General features: G+C 43.0%; 1 protein-coding gene across 1 annotated transcript in view; it reads right to left on the reverse strand.

Annotated features, from left to right (window-relative positions):
• Positions 1–665: 665 nt before the first annotated feature.
• The window catches only part of CYBB (cytochrome b-245 beta chain), a 36999-nt gene continuing 20285 nt past the window's right edge, over positions 666–17379 (reverse strand). Inside the window, exons 7-13 of the mRNA XM_072816859.1 lie at positions 14361–14490; positions 11629–11721; positions 8559–8812; positions 7455–7617; positions 5891–6037; positions 3090–3214; positions 666–1807 (exon numbers count right to left, since the gene is read on the reverse strand). Of these exons, the coding sequence (XP_072672960.1) occupies positions 1681–1807; positions 3090–3214; positions 5891–6037; positions 7455–7617; positions 8559–8812; positions 11629–11721; positions 14361–14490 (1039 nt within the window). The 3' untranslated portion in view covers positions 666–1680. The remainder of the gene's footprint in view (positions 1808–3089; positions 3215–5890; positions 6038–7454; positions 7618–8558; positions 8813–11628; positions 11722–14360; positions 14491–17379) is intronic.

A 17379-nucleotide genomic window follows, 5' to 3' on the forward strand; every position in this document is an offset into this window, starting at 1 on the left:
GAGGTGACATTCCCAAGGCAGGCCTGACTTGTCAGGACGGGCCTGCAGTGACTTGTGCAGCATGGGAGTCCAGAGGAACAACGGAGTTCTCACTTTCTCACTACTTCATCCTGATCCTCGAAATATACCCCACACCCCCCGCCCAGCCTCAAAATTCTCAGCTTCAATGCTATATGGAATCAAAATAAAATGAGTGTGTGTAAGCCTCCATCGGCTCCATCCAATACATACAAGATTGTGGAATCTGGGGTGAGACCTGCCACCTCTCTCCTTCCTTTTTGCCTTTTTTTGATTTCTCTCCCTCTCTTCCTCTTCTCTTTCCCTCACCCTTCCCCATTCCTCCTAACCCAGTTTTGTGTCCTTCCCCCAGCTCTCTTCTCTTTCTTCCTCATTACCAAAGTTAAGTAGTTCTAAATACCTGTGGCTCCAGAGGGTGGGGCAAATAAAGCTGTTTTTAGTTTCCAGAAATAAGAGCGGTTCAAAGGAAAAAAAACCTGTTTCTGGCCACACTAACAGTGATTTAGAGACTCCCTCTTGAACTCATGGACATCTAGAACATTCTACTGGGTGTGAATTCAATACTTACACAGTAAGCTGGGGATTTTTATTTCTAGGACATAAATTTGATGATGATGTAACAATAAGCCAGTCAGTAGTCACACAAATAAGAGCCATTTTGTGTGTATATTTAAGTAAAACAAGGGGGTAGATGCTATTTAAAGCAGCTGGGCCTATCAGGTACACAATTGTCACAATTCTTAGTTTAAGGCTTTAAAATATTTCTACTCAGGCCTTGTATGGTTCTAAATATGTTTTCATTCATTCATTCAACAAACTTTCATTGAGTATCCACTCTGCCAAGCCTCATTGTAAATGCTGAGTAATACATTAATTCCAGGCTAATTAATTCCATTCCTTCTTCTGGAGGAAGAACCTCTGACCCAGTCGGTGTGCTGCTTTGCTAACCTGGAGTATATGCTCAGATGTCCATCCTGTCACTCTTGAGTGTTCAATCCTTCTTGGCATGTATTACCTCCTAAATATTTGCAAAATGTCATTCCATATGACATAATGATAACAAAGATAACACCAGATGGAAAATGAATGGTCACTCCCTGGGTTATTGCTTCTTTTGGGGAGTATATGAGCCTATTTCCAGGCAGCCTGGGATCACAGAAAGACCGCCAAACAAATCCAGGGCCGCGTGGACTAGATCTGGTCCAAGCTTCATAATCTTTGGGAATTTACTTCACCATTTTGCGTCCCTATTTTTTTTTTTTATCCTAAACACTGAGTCCAGGAATCCTGTCCTACCTTTCTTTTTTTTTTTATAAATTTATTTTTTTATTGGTGTTCAATTTGCCAACATATAGAATAACACCCAGTGCTCATCCCGTCAAGTGCACACTTGTCCTACCTTTCTTTGGCATCGTTGTGAGTGAAACATGAAATCAAGTTTGTAAAAACACTCGGAAAACCATAAAGCCCCATGCAAATGCAAATTATCACTATCAAATAATCTTTGACATTCCTTTCAAGGAAAACCTTCCCCTTACAGTTTGATTTCTCTCTCTCTCTCTTTTTTTAAGGTGGGGGGGGGTGGAACTTACATCATCAACTAGCATTATTAGGTTAGGTACTTGGCAGCATAACCCACACTGATATCATGGAAGAGAGCAGTTAGAAGTTTTCCTTGTTGAAAATGAAATGCACTCCCCGAGGGCCAGACTCAGAGTTGGAGATGCACTGTTTACTGAGGGTTTCAGCCAAGGCTTCAGGTCCGCAGAGAAAAACTCCTATTCTGGTGCTTTGGGGAAAGAAAGGAAAAATAAAAGAGTTTCAGGCTTTTGGATTACAAAGCACATGGGGGAACTTCCTCTTGATTTTTGGCTCCAGGGCGGAAACCCCCCCCCCCCCACACTCCTGCTCCTTTGTCCTTCCCACTAACCCTGTGCGAGAGTGGCTCAGCCCTGTTTGTGGGGACAGCTACGGAAGGCAGTTGACTTCCCTGGGAAACCATATTCAAGTGGAGTTTGTAGAAATCTCTGCCACAGAGAAAACAGTGGCGAATCTGTGAGTTTGTGGACTAATTGCCTTCAGGGCTCTATGTCTCCAACCGGCTCCAGCATCTAGAAATCAGGAACACGTCTGCTTTCGGTTCACCGACTCTGCCAACAGCTGGGTGGGGCTTCATCCCTCTCTGTTTTAGATGCTAAAGCCTAGTTCCTCAGGGTGTGGTTCCAGACCAGTAGCCTCCTAGTCAACTTTTTAAAAACATAGATTCTCGGGGCACCCTGGTGGCTCAGTTGATTAAGCATCTGCCCTCGGCTCAGGTCATAATCCCGGGGTCCTAGGCTGGAGCCCTGCATGGGGCTCCCTGCTCAGCGGGGAGTCCGCTTCTCTCTCTGCCTCTCCCCCTGCTCAGGCTCAACAGCTCGCTCATTCCCTCTCTCAAATAAATAAATAAAATCTTAAAAAAAGAAGTGTAGATTCTAAGGCCCCACCCTAGACCTACTAAATCAGCATCTGCATTGTGAAAAGATCCCCAAGTGATTCATATGCTCATTAATGCATAGAAAGCAAAGGCCTGAAGGTCTATTTGTGGTGATTTCTTGAGTTTATCTAGTGTTGTAGCAAGGTAGAGGAGCCCCTCAAAGTTTCAGAATGGGTAGAAAGGACCTTAGGATGTCCGACAACTTATGATTCTAGACCCAAAACCTAAACACTGAACGTAGGGACGGTATCTCCCTAATAATAAAGATAGAAATCATATTGAATTAAAAGAGATTTAGGAGCTGAAGGAAAAGAAGTGGGTTATGGCCCTACTTGGGGGGAGCAGGGTGCAGAAAGTCAGAGGTGGGGGAGGCCCCCAAGCATCTTTGTTGATAATAACTCCAGGTAATTTTGGTGTGATTTAAAGACTCCCTCATAAAGTCCTGCATAACTAAAACCTTTTATGGGTTGTCAATATAGTCATCTGGGTGTATGTTAGTTTTCAGAATATACAAATCTAGCTGTGTTTGGGAGCCAGTGCTTCCGGCGGAGCACAAGCCTCAAGGACACCTTGCTTTGGTGTCCTTACTCCTTACTTTGGGTGTTGACTTGCAATCGTCTTGAATTCATTATCCCAGTTGGGCCGTCCATATAGGGTCTTTTGTTTCAGGCCCGTGATCACGTCTTTCTCCTCGTCATGGTGCACGGCAAAGTGATTGGCCTGTGGGAAAGGACATGAAGTCACAAAACAGAGACACACTGTACCAAAGCACAGATAGATTGACGTATCTCACAGGCCAAGCTCTCGCTAACCATATATATCTGAAGGCTAGAAGGTACATCAAGATGAATAAACCGGGTGTCTTCAGGGAATTTATAATCTAGAAGGGCCAACCTGGAAGTAAGAACATGAATCATCCTATTTGTAAAATAGGGTATCATGAGTGCCATGGGAGAGGCACAAATATCTCAGTGAAAGCTAAGAGAGTTGGCATGGGAGGATGGGAAGATTGCAGCCTGGCAGCACCTGACATCAGGCTTTGAAGGTGTGGGTAGGATTTAAATACTGTTTCACTGTTTTTCTCTCTGTTCTGCATGTGACTTTCTCTCTTCCCCCTAATATACTTACTCCCACTCCTTTAGGAGAATCACTAAGAACTAAAGTAACTACAGATTAAAATGCATTCATATTTTGGCAACATAATGACACAACAAATCAAGTCTAAAGCTAGTCTGTGTGTGTGTGTACATAGTCACGTGTTGTTTTCTGCTACCATTCTACCAGGCCTCAGCTCGACCAACAGATATTTTTCATAAAAGTGGTTAATTAGGGGCACCTGGGTGGCTCAGTGGTTGAGCATCTGCCTTTGGCTCGGATTGTGATCCTGGAGTCCTGGGATCGAGTCCTGCATCAGGCTTCCCACAAGGAGCCTTCTCCCTCTGCCTATGTCTCTGCCTCTCTCTCTGGGTCTCTCATAAATAAATAAAAACAAAATCTTTTTTAAAAAGTGGTTACTTAAATTTATTTAAAACTTGAATCAGATTTTATTCACTGGACAGGGGATAGATGATGGGGATGGAGGAGGTAAGGAAGGATGACCACTCTGGTTTAATAATCCTGTAGGGACCAGTTTCGTAGAGCAAAATAGTTATTTTTTTAAAAAAGATTTTATTTATTTATACATGAGAGACACACAGAGAGAGAGAGAGGCAGAGACACAGGCAGAGGGAGAAGCAGGCTCCACACAGGGAGCCCGACGTGGGACTCGATCCCGGGTCTCCAGGATCAGGCCTTGGCCAAACCACCAAGCCACCCGGGCTGCCCGAAAATAGTTATTTTTTGATGCAAATAAATTTCCCATTTAAAAAATTGTGCCTGGCTTTTTAAATCATAAAACTGCAAAGTAATTTGTATTTATAGATTTTTTTAATGTTCAACAATTTATCAATTGTGTATAACACCCAGTGCTCATCACATTTTTTCTCTGGGTTTCATTTTTATCGATTTTACCATTTATCAAATATTTGTTGTTGTTTTGTTTTTAAATTGCAGAAATGGCATCTTGAAATCCCTTTTTCTGGAGCAGCAAAGTTTATGGGTCATGTGTTCCTGGATCTACATTTGTAACAAGACTCTTCTAAGACTTGGAGAATCTATGATAAACAATACACCGAAACCCAAATGAGGAGTCCGTTTTCACAAGTACGAGGTGCATGTGAAACATGCCCAGGATGTGTGGCTATGGCCAGCTGAGACACTGGCCAGGGATAGGAGGAGACTCTTGCCTTGGCTCCTCATGCAGGGGGAGCTTATGCTGCTTATGCTGCTTCCAGGCCAAATTATTAATGTTTGCTTATTTAGGAAGATTTTACCCCCTAGGAATCAGTAACTTGTTTCAGAGTTTCCTAATCTCAGCACTTTTGTCACTTGAGGCCAGATAATTCTTTGTTGGGAGGGGCTGTCTTATAAATTGTTTTCATTGTTAAATGTCCCTGGATAGATAGATAAAACATGTTATGGATTATGCGTTATATGTTATATTACACACACACACATATACATACACATATGCTATATACATATACACATATGCACACAAATATATTTCATCTTCATTAAATATGTTTTGCTTAATTTATAAATAATAATCATAAACTAGTGGGAGTTCCTAAGAGTGCAGGCTCTGGAACATTCTGCCTCTGCCTCTTACTAGTTGGGTGCCCTTGGACAAATGACCTAACCTGTTCTGGGCTCTGGTTTCCTCATCTGTAAAGTGTGGATAATAAGAGTTTCTACTTCATAGGGCTATTTTAAGGATCAAGTTAGCCAATCTATGTAAACACTAATAAAAATACCTAGCACATTATACATGCTTAATAACTATGCACAATTATTATTACTACTTACTAAATGCATTATGTATATTGTGAAATGCATATAAACATAAAATTAATGGAATATGTGTGTGTGTATAGATATAAAGAGAAAGACAGAGAGAGAGAGAGAGAGAGAGAGACATAAAGAGAGGAGAAAGACAGCTAATATTTTCTTCCCATTACCCTATGGATCATCTTGTCCAGCTGGTTCAAGACCCCTGGTAGGAACGTGATTCTCACAAGGTCAAAGGCATGGCTCTTATATCCTTGTGGGCTCCTTAGCGCTAATCTGTTCCACAGATACCAACTTTGAATCTAGTCTCAAGAGTCTGAACATGTGGGGATATTGAGTGAGAGTGAATAGGCCGGATCACCAAATCCATTAACTCTTCTTGGTAAAAACAAAAAACAAAACAAAATGAAATGAAAACACAGTACACAAAACACGGCAATAACCAAAGGGAAGCAATCAGCCCCGGGCATTGTAGGAAGGATCCGAGAGCCGGGATCTCTCCCTCACCTGAGACTCATCCCAGCCGGTGAGATAGATGTTATAGCTGAGGAAGCCAGCGTTGTTCCTTTCCTGCATCTGGGTCTCTAGCAGCTGCAGCAAGTCCGCAAACCACTCAAAGGCGTGCGTGTCCCGGCACAACCAGTAGAAGTATATCTGCAAGAGCAACAGATCATGAGGCAGATTATACTTAAATAGGCCTCATCAGAATGACATATGTATTTCTAACCTCCCCTCCCCCAACTTTTTCCTGCAGCTCAGGATGCCTAGAAACAGAGGTTTTCAGAAAGCTCTGGACATTTCACAAGCTAGCTCACAAGAGCCTGCACTGGCCTTCACCCTGTGGGGCAGTAAATAAATAGCTAAGTCTCAGAAATACATGGCTTAGGAAAACAGTAGCTCACCACCTTCCTCCTGGGCCTGCTCTTGCCCACCTCACCTCCCTGGCTTCCTTTGTACCTCCTGTCAGAAAGACCAATGCCACCTAGGCTGGCAGTGGCTGCCACAGGACTACTCCACTGCCTGCTAATGCCAGACATTCCTGGGTTCTAAGGGAAAAAACGCCCTTCTTCCCAAACCTCCTCCATATAGTAAAGAGAGAAAGGGGAAAATTAAAAAGTCAACTTATGCTCCATGTCCCAATTAGAGGCTATCTCCAAAGTTATTAGAATGACTCATGTTTTATTCAAGATGTCCTTTATCGGGCAATGAAACCAAATTTACATGTGACCAAAAAATTACCCTGGGAATTTATTTATTTTTTTAATGATTTTATGTATTTATTCATGAGAGAGAGAGAGAGAGAGAGAGAGAGAGAGAGAGGCAGAGACACAGGCAGAGCAGGGAGCCCAACGTGGGACTCGATTCCTGGTCTCCAGGATCAGGCCCTGAGCCAAAGGCGGTGCTAAACCACTGGGCCACCTGGGCTGCCCGGCCTGGAAATTTATTGTGAGGAAATACCCATAAGAAAGTAAGTTTCATGAAAGGACATGTCTCCTGCCCTCCCCTTGCGGAAAAAAAAAAAAAAAGGATTGGGGGACGTAAATGGACTCAATCTCAGTATCTAACACAGGACGATAGAACAATTGTTCTATATCCCCTCAAAGGAACATACAAGAATCATTAAAAAAAAAAAAGATCATGACAAAGCCTGTGCCAACACTGGAAAACACTGTTTTCCTAAAGCAGGACACGGAAGTATTCCTACTCAATATTTACAACTCCCCAAGAGTATGTAAACACGTAGGAAAACATCGGCAGAGGAGCCACAAAGAGGGCAGCTGCTGCGTTGGGGTTGTGAATACTTTCTACCCCAACTTCCTTTCTTCCCAGTTTCTACGAACGCCTTGCAAGTGCAGCGTGTTACTTGCAACAGTAGGCCTGCTGACGCACGAGCACATCCGACGTGTGAACAGCCCTTTTAGGAGGTGTGGGTCTCTCTGGACCCAGCCGGAACTTGTCTTCACTTCCTTGGGTCTCGGCCAGCTCCGCCCCAAGGCTCTCAGCGGCCTCCCCCGGGGGTGGGGGTTTGGGGGGGGACTGCCCGCGCCCTCAGAAACCCTGAAGGCCTTACCTTTTTGAGCCTCAGGTTAGTGGCGTTATTGCAATATTTGTACCAGACCGACTTGAGAATGGATGCAAAGGGCGTGACCCCGATCCCTGCTCCCACTAACATCACCACCTCGTAGCTGAACACGTCTTCGCTGGCCGTGCCGAAGGGCCCGTCCACCGCTATCCTGGGGGGAAGCGCGAGGACGTGGTTACAGGGCTGCCTTGCACTGCACAGTCGGACACAGCTCGCCCCGGGGATGTGTGATGTGTCACATCGCCCCGGGACAGTGTCCTTGTGGGGCACTTTCTTCTATGAAATAGCTTTCAAGTAACCAACTCAGTGTCAACATTGTGGTTGGAAGTAAGAAGAGGAAGTCTTAGCTAACTGAAAATATTTGGTAACTCTCGGGGGTATTTTTTTCATCTCTCCACCCTTTGACCTACGCCCCCACACCCACACCCAACCCCCCACACACACACAGACTCACACACACACAGACACACAGACTCACATACAGACTCATACACACGTACAGACTCTCACACACACGCACACCCTGTACTTCTTGCCAGGGCACCCCACACTTGAAATTCCTGCTTACTTTACACACTGAAGTGAAGTGCGAATTTTCTGTCATAACATCTTCTAAGTTTAACACCTTCACTTCTCATTTGTCTATTCACTGAGTCAACCGACAAGCTTTTCTTTAGCATCTTCTAAGTGCCTGGCACCATCTCAGGCACGTGGGAAGAACGGGACAAAGTGAATAATATATGGCATTTACCCTCAAATAACATATGTCAATTAAATTTTAAGAATATCTTTGATATACTAGAACTTCGTTTGTTAGAAAAGGGCAAGGCCCCTTACATTTTGAAAGGAATTGGGGAATATTCATTATTAATGTTGGATTCAAATATTTCATATTCCGCACAAGATTTATAAGTACATGCCTAAACACACTGCACACATAAAATGGGGAACACAGAAATAGCTACCTGAATTTGTAGAACTTGTGTGTTTGGTCAGACCAAGGAGACAGGGCAGTGAGAGGTGAGACAGGGGACCTAGTGACATTCTTTTCCTGAACTCATACACTTTCATAAATATGTGCTTTGTACTTACTTAGGTAGTTTCCACGCATCTTGAAACTCCTGCTTATCACAGCCACAAGCATTGAAAAGTCCTTCTGTCCAGTCCCCAACGATCCGAATATGGATGCTAAAGAAGTCTTCCTCCGGGGCAGAGGTCAGTGTGAAAGGGTGCCACTCCAGACTGGACACCTTGGGGCACTTGACAAAAATGTACTGTCCCACTTCCATCTTGAATCCTTTCTTCTTCATCTGTAGCTCAATGGTTTTGAAAGGGTGAGTGACCACCTATGGAATAAAACATGTGTCTGGAAACTACACTTTCCCCAAATACTTCCCTTTTCACTGTCCACACAGACAAAAGTTTGAGCGACCATGCCCACCCACATCCATTCTTCAGGGCCAACGCAGCCTTTCCTCCAAAAGATGTGGCCCTCATTCAGAATTGCCCTCGGCTGGAGCCCACAGCATACGATGAGCAGGAGTACAAAGGACTGGCCCCTGGGTGGCTCAGTGGTTGAGCATCTGCCTTTGGCTCAGGTCATGATCCCGGGGTCCTGGGATCCAGTCCCGCACCAGGCTCCCCCACGCAGGGAGCCTGCTTGTCCCTCTGCCTATGTCTCTGCCTCTCTCTGTGTGTCTCTCATGAATAAATAAAACCTTAAAAAAAAAAGGACTGGCTCTGTCCTCAACTTGAGACAACTCCCAGACGTCATCCCAACCCCCTGCTCTCCTTGTAGGATCAGCTGAGGCTGCAGCTGCAACCGCCCAGAGTCATTCATTTCCTCCCCAATTTCTGATTTTCTTTTCTTTCACAGGTTCATCTCCTGAGAACACATCCCAGAAACCTTCTGTCTGTGATTGTTTGTCTCAGAGTCTTGCCAGGGAGTCCAGCCTAAGACACCAGCCTATTGTGATATTTTTTTTCTCCCAGAAGTCAAGGCAGGTCCTAGCAACAGGAAGAAGAGATGGCTCTCTGCCCGGCCTTCCTGTCTCCTGGGGGATGCTCGAGAGCCTTGGCAGCTGGAGAGAAGGAGATCCCCTGGGCTGGCTATTTAGCAACATCCCGCAAGCCAAGCCGCATGTACTGATCTATCTTTGTTCTGACTCACACCTTGGATCTGCCTTGGAATCCACCTGATTCTGCCTGTCTACATTTCCACCGACCCTGGAAGTACACTCTTTGTCTCCCCCAAAGCACACCCCATGGCCATCCCCATTCTCCATGTGTGCAAGGGCATGGCATCTTTGTTTACAACAGCAAAAACTGAAAACGGTCCAAATGTCCAGCAGCTGGTGAGGTGGTAAATAACTTTTACAAAGAAAGCACAATAAAAAGCTGTCATTATAATACAGAAAGTAATATACTGTTTCTGGGATGATTCCTGAGATACACGGGACTTTCTATGTACAACTGGAAAACCAACCAAGGCACATCAAAGGAATAGAAGAAGCAATAGAAACAACATAGCAGCTTCCTAAATGTTGACTAACAGTGCTGAGCTTTTCCCTCCGTGAGTGAAGAGGGATAAGATGGGAAACCCTTTTGCTAAACATCGCCAAGCATTTCCCAAACTTGTGATTTCAATCCATCTTACATGATAAAGCAGTACCCAATGTCCTTTCATCACTAAAATAAAGAGACCTAAAGCTTCGTTTTGAAAACAGAAAATAAAAATTGACAAAAATTATTTTGAATATGGTGTTCACTGTGTCGCAACTTTGTGTGGTGAGAACATTTTTCCCCCATTGCAATTTTGCTGCCACAGGTGCAATCGGGATTCAACTCCATAAAATGCACTAGTGGAATGGACATTGGAATACTTTGGGATGACACCTTGTTTCTTACTTGTTTTTGAGAAGAAAATGAGTATCTGTTTTTATGAGTAGAAAATGACTCTTTGCTCCACGGGAAAACAAGGTTGCCTTTAAAATATGTTTAAAGGAAATACTTGCCTGCTTAGTCAGGTCTAGCCTAGTAAGGGAAATTTTGTGGCAGCCCTTCTTGCTCTTCTGTGGGCTTTTTCTTATAATACAGTATAAGTAAAAAAGGAGAACTGCTGTAGCTTCCTATATTTCAAGATTTCCAGTGCCAGCTGGACTAACTTTACTGTGGCCTTCCACAGATGCCAAGAGAGAAAAGCTAGGGTGGAGGACAAGAAGAATTCAGTGTTGTGCAAGAATAGCCCGTAGTAGCTTTTAGTAAACACTTTTTGAACTGTATTGAATGGAATTAAGTTGTATTTGATAGGGGCACCAGGGTGGCTCAGCGGTTGAGCATCTGCCTTTGTCAGGGCGTGATCCTGGAGTCCTGGGATCGAGTCTGGCATCGGGCTCCTCGCGGAGAGCCTGCTCCAGTCTCTGCCTCTCTCTCTATGTCTCTCATGAATAAATAAAATAAAATCTTGAAAAACATTTAAAAATTTATTTGATAAAACTAGTTTTGTCTGTTGTTTCCTGAAATGACAACCAGGAGTTTCTATCTATTGAGTTGGCTATTTAGTTAGTAATGAGAAGCAGCACAGAAGCATGGGGAAAAAGTTGTCATATACCTGGAGTTAGCAGACTCAATTCTGGATGCAGTTTAGTTACTAATCTCCTTGAGACTTTGGGTTCTTCAGCTGTGATATTCTATGATTATATACATAGCACAGAAAAGGAGGTAAAGGGAGGCCTGGAAAATTATCTCAACCTCAGTCACTCCTGCCCTTGGCTCCCTGGTTCTTTTGGCATCTGAGTATTTTAAGGCTCAGTGTGTACCCTTTTGAAATCATGTGTTTTGCTTTTGCACTCTTATCTGCTCACATCATCATTGTGTGTTCCTCCTCCCTTCTACACACGCATGCACACATACACACAGATTTGTGCACGCAAAACAATCAGCTTTATTTTGCAACAGAAAATGTTAATTTGTACTTCCTCCAGCTAAAAAGTCCAATCATTTGATTATCAAGCTAAGTACACTGAAATAAACTGTTGGTCTTCTCTCTGTCCTATGTTTAATTAAGAAACTAAGAGGAAGCCAGCTCCGAGCAATGCTATAGGGAACCTGGGTAAACATGATATAGTTAGATACTGTTAGTAACTCCCAAACCAGATCATACCTTGGTGATGACCACTTTCTGTTGAGATCGCCAAAACCGTACCAACCTCTCACAGAGATACAGAAACATGGGACCCACTATCCATTTCCAAGTCTGTAATCAGAGCAAAACATGAAAACACGGTGTGTTAAGGGGTAATAGCTGATATAAGATTCATGGGGACAAAACATTTTAGAAGTCAATCTTTGTAGGCTTGTTTAAATACTCAGGATCAGATTCATAAATTTCTAATACAACAGAATGCATGAAAAATATCTAAAATTAAAATAAAATTTTGAGCTAACGCAGATGAACATTCTCCTTAGCCACATTGGGAAACTTTATCTACAGTATAAAACTTTCCCAAGAGGAACTGCCCACAAGAATGAGATTTCCTCCTGGTGTTGCAATAGAAGTTGCAGTGACCCTACAGCGGAGCAAGATTAGTTTCAGAATTAACATCTCTCTTAAGTATAGCATTTCAACAACACCATATTTTTTAATGCAACATTGCAGTTGCTTTCTCTCATCCTTGTAGCCAAAGCTTCATCTTTTGCAAGATAAGAAATTTCATCCAAAGAATTTAGCCGTTTCTCCAATATCCTGGTAAGTTCTAGGAGCTATGCAATGCACCTGCTGAAGAGGGACAAGCCCAAAGATTTTCAGATTTCTTTAGATTCCCCTCCCATCAGAATCTTCAGTGTTTCACAATACTGGAATCACCTTGTAGTACTTCTAACTATATGAAAACCTTTAGGATAAGCAAATCCATCCTGGGACTCCATCCCAGTTAGGTTCCTAGTTTAATACCTGAAGTAGCAAACAGTTTTAGAAGGCAGAATCATTTAAAATATGGCATTCCAGAATGGATTTCAAGAAAGAAAAATAAAATTACAGAGTGCTTGCTACAGCCTCACATATGATCTTTCTATTACATTTTTTTGAGAAACATTTTATTGGAAGTTGAGAGCACCTGAATGTCCCCACCTCCAGCCAAAGTGGAAGGATATCTGCTCTGAAAGTCAGAAATATTCTGCTGCTGGCCTTTGTCTTCATGGGACAGATTTTTAAAACAGGCTGGCATCATGCATCTACTTCCTGGGGGCCACAATGGGGTTCCATTGAATGGAGCAAGGTCTTGGACATTGCCTCTAATCCCAGAAACCCAGAAGCTCCTTTGAGGTAGATGCCTGTTAAGGTAGTAGTACACTGATTCCAGCTGTCTTCAAGGAAATGTGCCTTCCCCTAACCCATAAGAGGACCCTCGATGCAGTTCCTTTTTTAATCCCTTTTTTTTTTAATCAATAGATGTCTGCATGTAGTGGGAGCAGTTCACTGATACATCTCGTTGCTTTCATTAATGAGCAAGGATCCTTAAAGATGTTAAGTCCTTGGACAGCAGACTGTGTCTTAGAGAAAGAAAATTCCTATGTTAAGAGTGTAGAAAAAAGAAAGGAGATAATGGGATGGGACATTTGCCTTTATATTATACTGTGCTTAAAAAACAACAACAACAACAATCCTGTTCAGAAGCCCTATACAGGGGATCCTTGGGTGGCTCAGCGGTTTAGCGCCTGCCTTCGGTCCAGGGCATGATCCTGGAGTCCCGGGATCAAGTCCCACATCGGGCTTCCTGCGTGGAGCCTGCTTCTCTCGCTGCCTATATCTCTGCCTCTCTCTCTCTCTCTCTCTGTGTGTGTGTGTGTCTTTCATGAATGGATAAATAAAATCTTAAAAAAAAAGAAGCCCTATACAAATGTTGATTTTTACCTAGTTTTATACCAATGGTTAGCATGATAACCAATAAAGTACATTACTTGTCAATGGAGGAAAAGATATGAAGAACACAGGGCCCACTTCTCACTCAGTGGAGTGGAGATACCAAGAATTCACAAAATGGAACTTTGCAGAGCACCCAACAAGAGCTCCCAACAGAAGGTAAATATTCCAGCATGTTTCCCCTTGGTCATCCTTGCCACACTCCTGCTCCACATGCAAAGCCAATGGGCGTTGGTCTGAACCTGGCTGTCCAGTATCCTTTGTATGGTATAGACATGCTTCCTGATGGTTAAAGGCAGCCCTATGTGTCACTTCATCAATTTCCTTCCCAGCTTTGAAAGCTGTATAGAAAGTCTTATTTCTGGGGGTGCCTGGGTGGCTCAGTTGGTGAAGCATCTGCCTTCGGCTCAGGTCGTGATCTCAGGCTTCTGGGATCAAGCTCCACATTGGGCTCCCCACTCTGCAGGGAGTCTGTCTCTCCCTCTCCCTCTGCCTGCCCCTCCCACTGCTTGTGTGCTCTCTCATTCTGTCAAATTTATCAATAAAATCTTTAAAAATAAAAAAAGAAAGTCATACTTCCTGGTATCTGAGGAGACTTTTAGCTCCTTCTAAGTGATTATCTGAGCTATCCAACTTATCTCAGAATGGATCCCTGTGGAAATCATTAACTGTTATTATTGTGGCCCTCACATCTGGAAGAGAAGAGATGGAATTGCTTCAACTTCAACAGCACTTTCAAAAACAATGCTCTTCCATGTTTTATATCAGGATGTTCATAATAGTCCAATGCAATCCTTACTCTTTAAGAAATAATTCTAGACAGTAAGTAGAGAAGAAAAAAGTCAATACTTCTAACATTCTAGTAGTTCTCTGGCATTCATAATGGACATCTCTATGGCATTTGTATGTATTTCTTAGACAGGTTAAAGATTGTTGGTAATGAAATTGTAATAGTAAACATGAACTGTACATACCATAGGAGGGTTTCCAGAGAACTGTGGGATTGGACAGTCAGGTATTTTTCCCCATTGTGAGATATTGCCCGCACAAACTTTATAATTGTGTTCCAGTCTACTCGCTGCAGTCTGCCCACGTACAATTCGCCTGGGGAGGAAATGTAAGTCCAGACCATTTAGTAGAAAGAAATTAAGTTCTTATTTTTTTGAGATTCTAAGAACATCTCAAGTATTCTAGTATGGATTCTGTACTTTCTATTTAACAGTTATATCTTATTGATCCCTGAGTAGATTTGAGAGAAAATATGTCTTCTTCAGCAATAGAAAAAAAAAACCATATGTACGATGGCACAAGAATATATAGATTTTGGATCATCAATATGTGTTTTCTCAAAGGAAGCATTTGTGCTTCTGCTTCAAGATTATTTTCATTTATAAGCAAGCAAGCAAAAAACAGGAAAACTGCAAATCTAACAGAGCAAGGCCCATACAGTGCCTTTCTGCAAATTGCAAAAAGATGCCCCCACCCTGCCCCTGTGAAGACAGTCCCAGAAGCACACAGGTTGGCCCCAAAGCATGGGCTAGTAGTACACCCCACGGATAGGCACCCCTGTGTGGGGGACGGTCCATACTGTCACACAGTAGCTCTGAGGTTTAGTCCAAGTGCTTCATTTGTTGTTCCAAAATTGTCTAAATTAAAATCAAAAGGTCAAAATCAATTTAAGGGTACCTTGTGGAGATTGTGACATTCTCAGAGGTATCAACACTAATGGTATGTCCTTTGAGGTGCTCAGAACCCATTCATTTCAATTCCATAAATTGTAATTGAAGCAACTGCTAACACACAAGATGATGTGAGTTTAGTGGGAACAGAGGAAGGGAGGCATGGAGTCAGGAAAGTCATGTTCCCAACCTCAAGGAACATAAATGACAGGGTCTTCAGAATATATACTAAGAAGAGACACAGGAGGCCTTTTGCCATAGTTGTATGGGGGACCTAACATGTATTGTGCCACTTGATATATTCTGTGACTGTTTTAATTCAAGGCTGTTAACCATTTTTTTCTATCCCTAGGTCTTGGGGCAGAGAATTACCATGTATTGAGCATTTATTATGTGCCAGGCCTGGGGAAAGTTACTCTACACAAATTATCTCAGTTGACTCTCATAACAAGCCTGAATGGTAGGTATTGGCACCCCCATTTAGCATATGAGAACATCGAGGCTTAGAGAAACTAGTAACTTAGAAGCAGAATGATTGCGAGAAAACAGTTTTGGGCCTGAGTCAGACAGCCTTGGTTTCAAATCCCAGGTCCACCACTGGCTAGTTTGGTGGTCTTGGGGAAGTTATTCAACTTCTTCTGAGCTTCACTTTCTTCAGCCAGAAAATAGGTTTAGCCATACTTAATCAAAGGTGTACTTTAGCGACCAATTGGCCTGATGCATAAAAAATGCCAACACAAGGTAAAAATACAACAAATGATAATTATCAAAGTCCCTAATGCCCAAGTTCACGTGGAGAGGAAGTGTGAGGAAAGAAAAAAAATGGATTCTCCCTTCTTCTCACTGCCAGGACCAGAAGTCAAAAAACCTGGGTTTTAATCCCAGTTCAGCCGCTGCCTGGCCATGAGACTGTGAGCAATCAGCCAACCAGTGTAAGTATCAGATTGTCTTCAGATGGAGAGTGGGGCAGATCTATCTATCTCCTCTGTCTGCTCCAAAGGGAAATGCATAGTTGTGAAACTATACAAGCAGAAAGAAAGTGGTGGAATCACTAAGCTAGAGAGGAGAAGGGATTCAGTTTTTGTCTCTAGGGTTCTCTGAAACAGCTGGATTATGACCAAATCTCATTTAAAGATATTTGATTGCTTGAGGAGAGTCAAGAGATTGTCTACGCAGATTTTTCAGTGGTTGCCCAGTGCTGGTTCTTCTCACCCTTCCCCTTTTCACACTCAGGTCTTAGTCACCTCGAGGCTAACTTGGCTCCCAGCAGAGAACATCAAGCAGAGCCTTGAGCATCTGCTCTCTTCACACTGAGTTATATGGAGACCCAAACTCACCAGGGAACTCCCCCCAGCCTACTTTTGTGTGCAGGTGTGAGAATCAGCTGGTGTGAAACAGCATAAAAGGGAAACTGGAACGTAAAGACTGCTAACTCTGGGAAACAAACTAGGGGTGGTAGAAGGGGAGGAGGGCGGGGGGTGGGAGTGAATGGGTGACGGGCACTGGGTGTTATTCTGTATGTTAGTAAATTGAACACCAATAAAAAATAAATTAAAAAAAAAAAGAAATAGGATTCCCAGTAAGACTGGGAACTGTCTACCACACATGCAGGCACTGTGAGTCTCTATGAGAGTATTTGTCTGCTGGTGGTCTGCTTTACACCACCTGGGCTCCGATCCTAGCTCCGCCACTTACAAACTGAGTGACTTGGGCTATATCTTTTACCTTTGTTAGCCTGTTCCTTTGTCTACAATTTCCCCAGGAAATGGGGATGTAAGAGCATCTCTACCTAAGAGAAACATTTCATGTCTATAACAAATGCTCAATAGATGTGAGCTCTTACCTTTGTCATATTAGAATGCTGGAAGGCAATAATCATGCATTTTTCCTTCTAGTATTCCCCCACTGTGCCTGAGATCAGTCCTCATACACAGTAGGCAATCAATAAATGTCCAGCTTGAATTGAAGCTCATTGAACTACAGCAAACCCCTTCAGCTGATTAATCATTAGCCCCTCCAGTTTGGGAGTGTCTAATTTACTAGCGATTAAGCCATAAGAAACATCATTGCAGACATCCAAGACCCCTCCAGCACCCTTAATGTGTTTTACACACTTGCAGAGGTACTCAAGCTTTGGTGTATTTTTTCTAGCTTGCTAGAAATAAATACATTAATAATAGCTATTATTAAATTACTTCAGAAATAATAGCTATTAATCGGGTACAAGAAACTAAAATTCTGCTGAATGGTCTCTATCAGACTGACCTCTGTGGGCCCCTCCTCATTTTCCCTCAGCAGAGAGGCTAACCACAAA

Source organism: Canis lupus, chromosome X, assembly GCF_048164855.1.
Source record: "Canis lupus baileyi chromosome X, mCanLup2.hap1, whole genome shotgun sequence".
In the NCBI taxonomy this organism is placed as follows: Eukaryota; Metazoa; Chordata; class Mammalia; order Carnivora; family Canidae; genus Canis; species Canis lupus.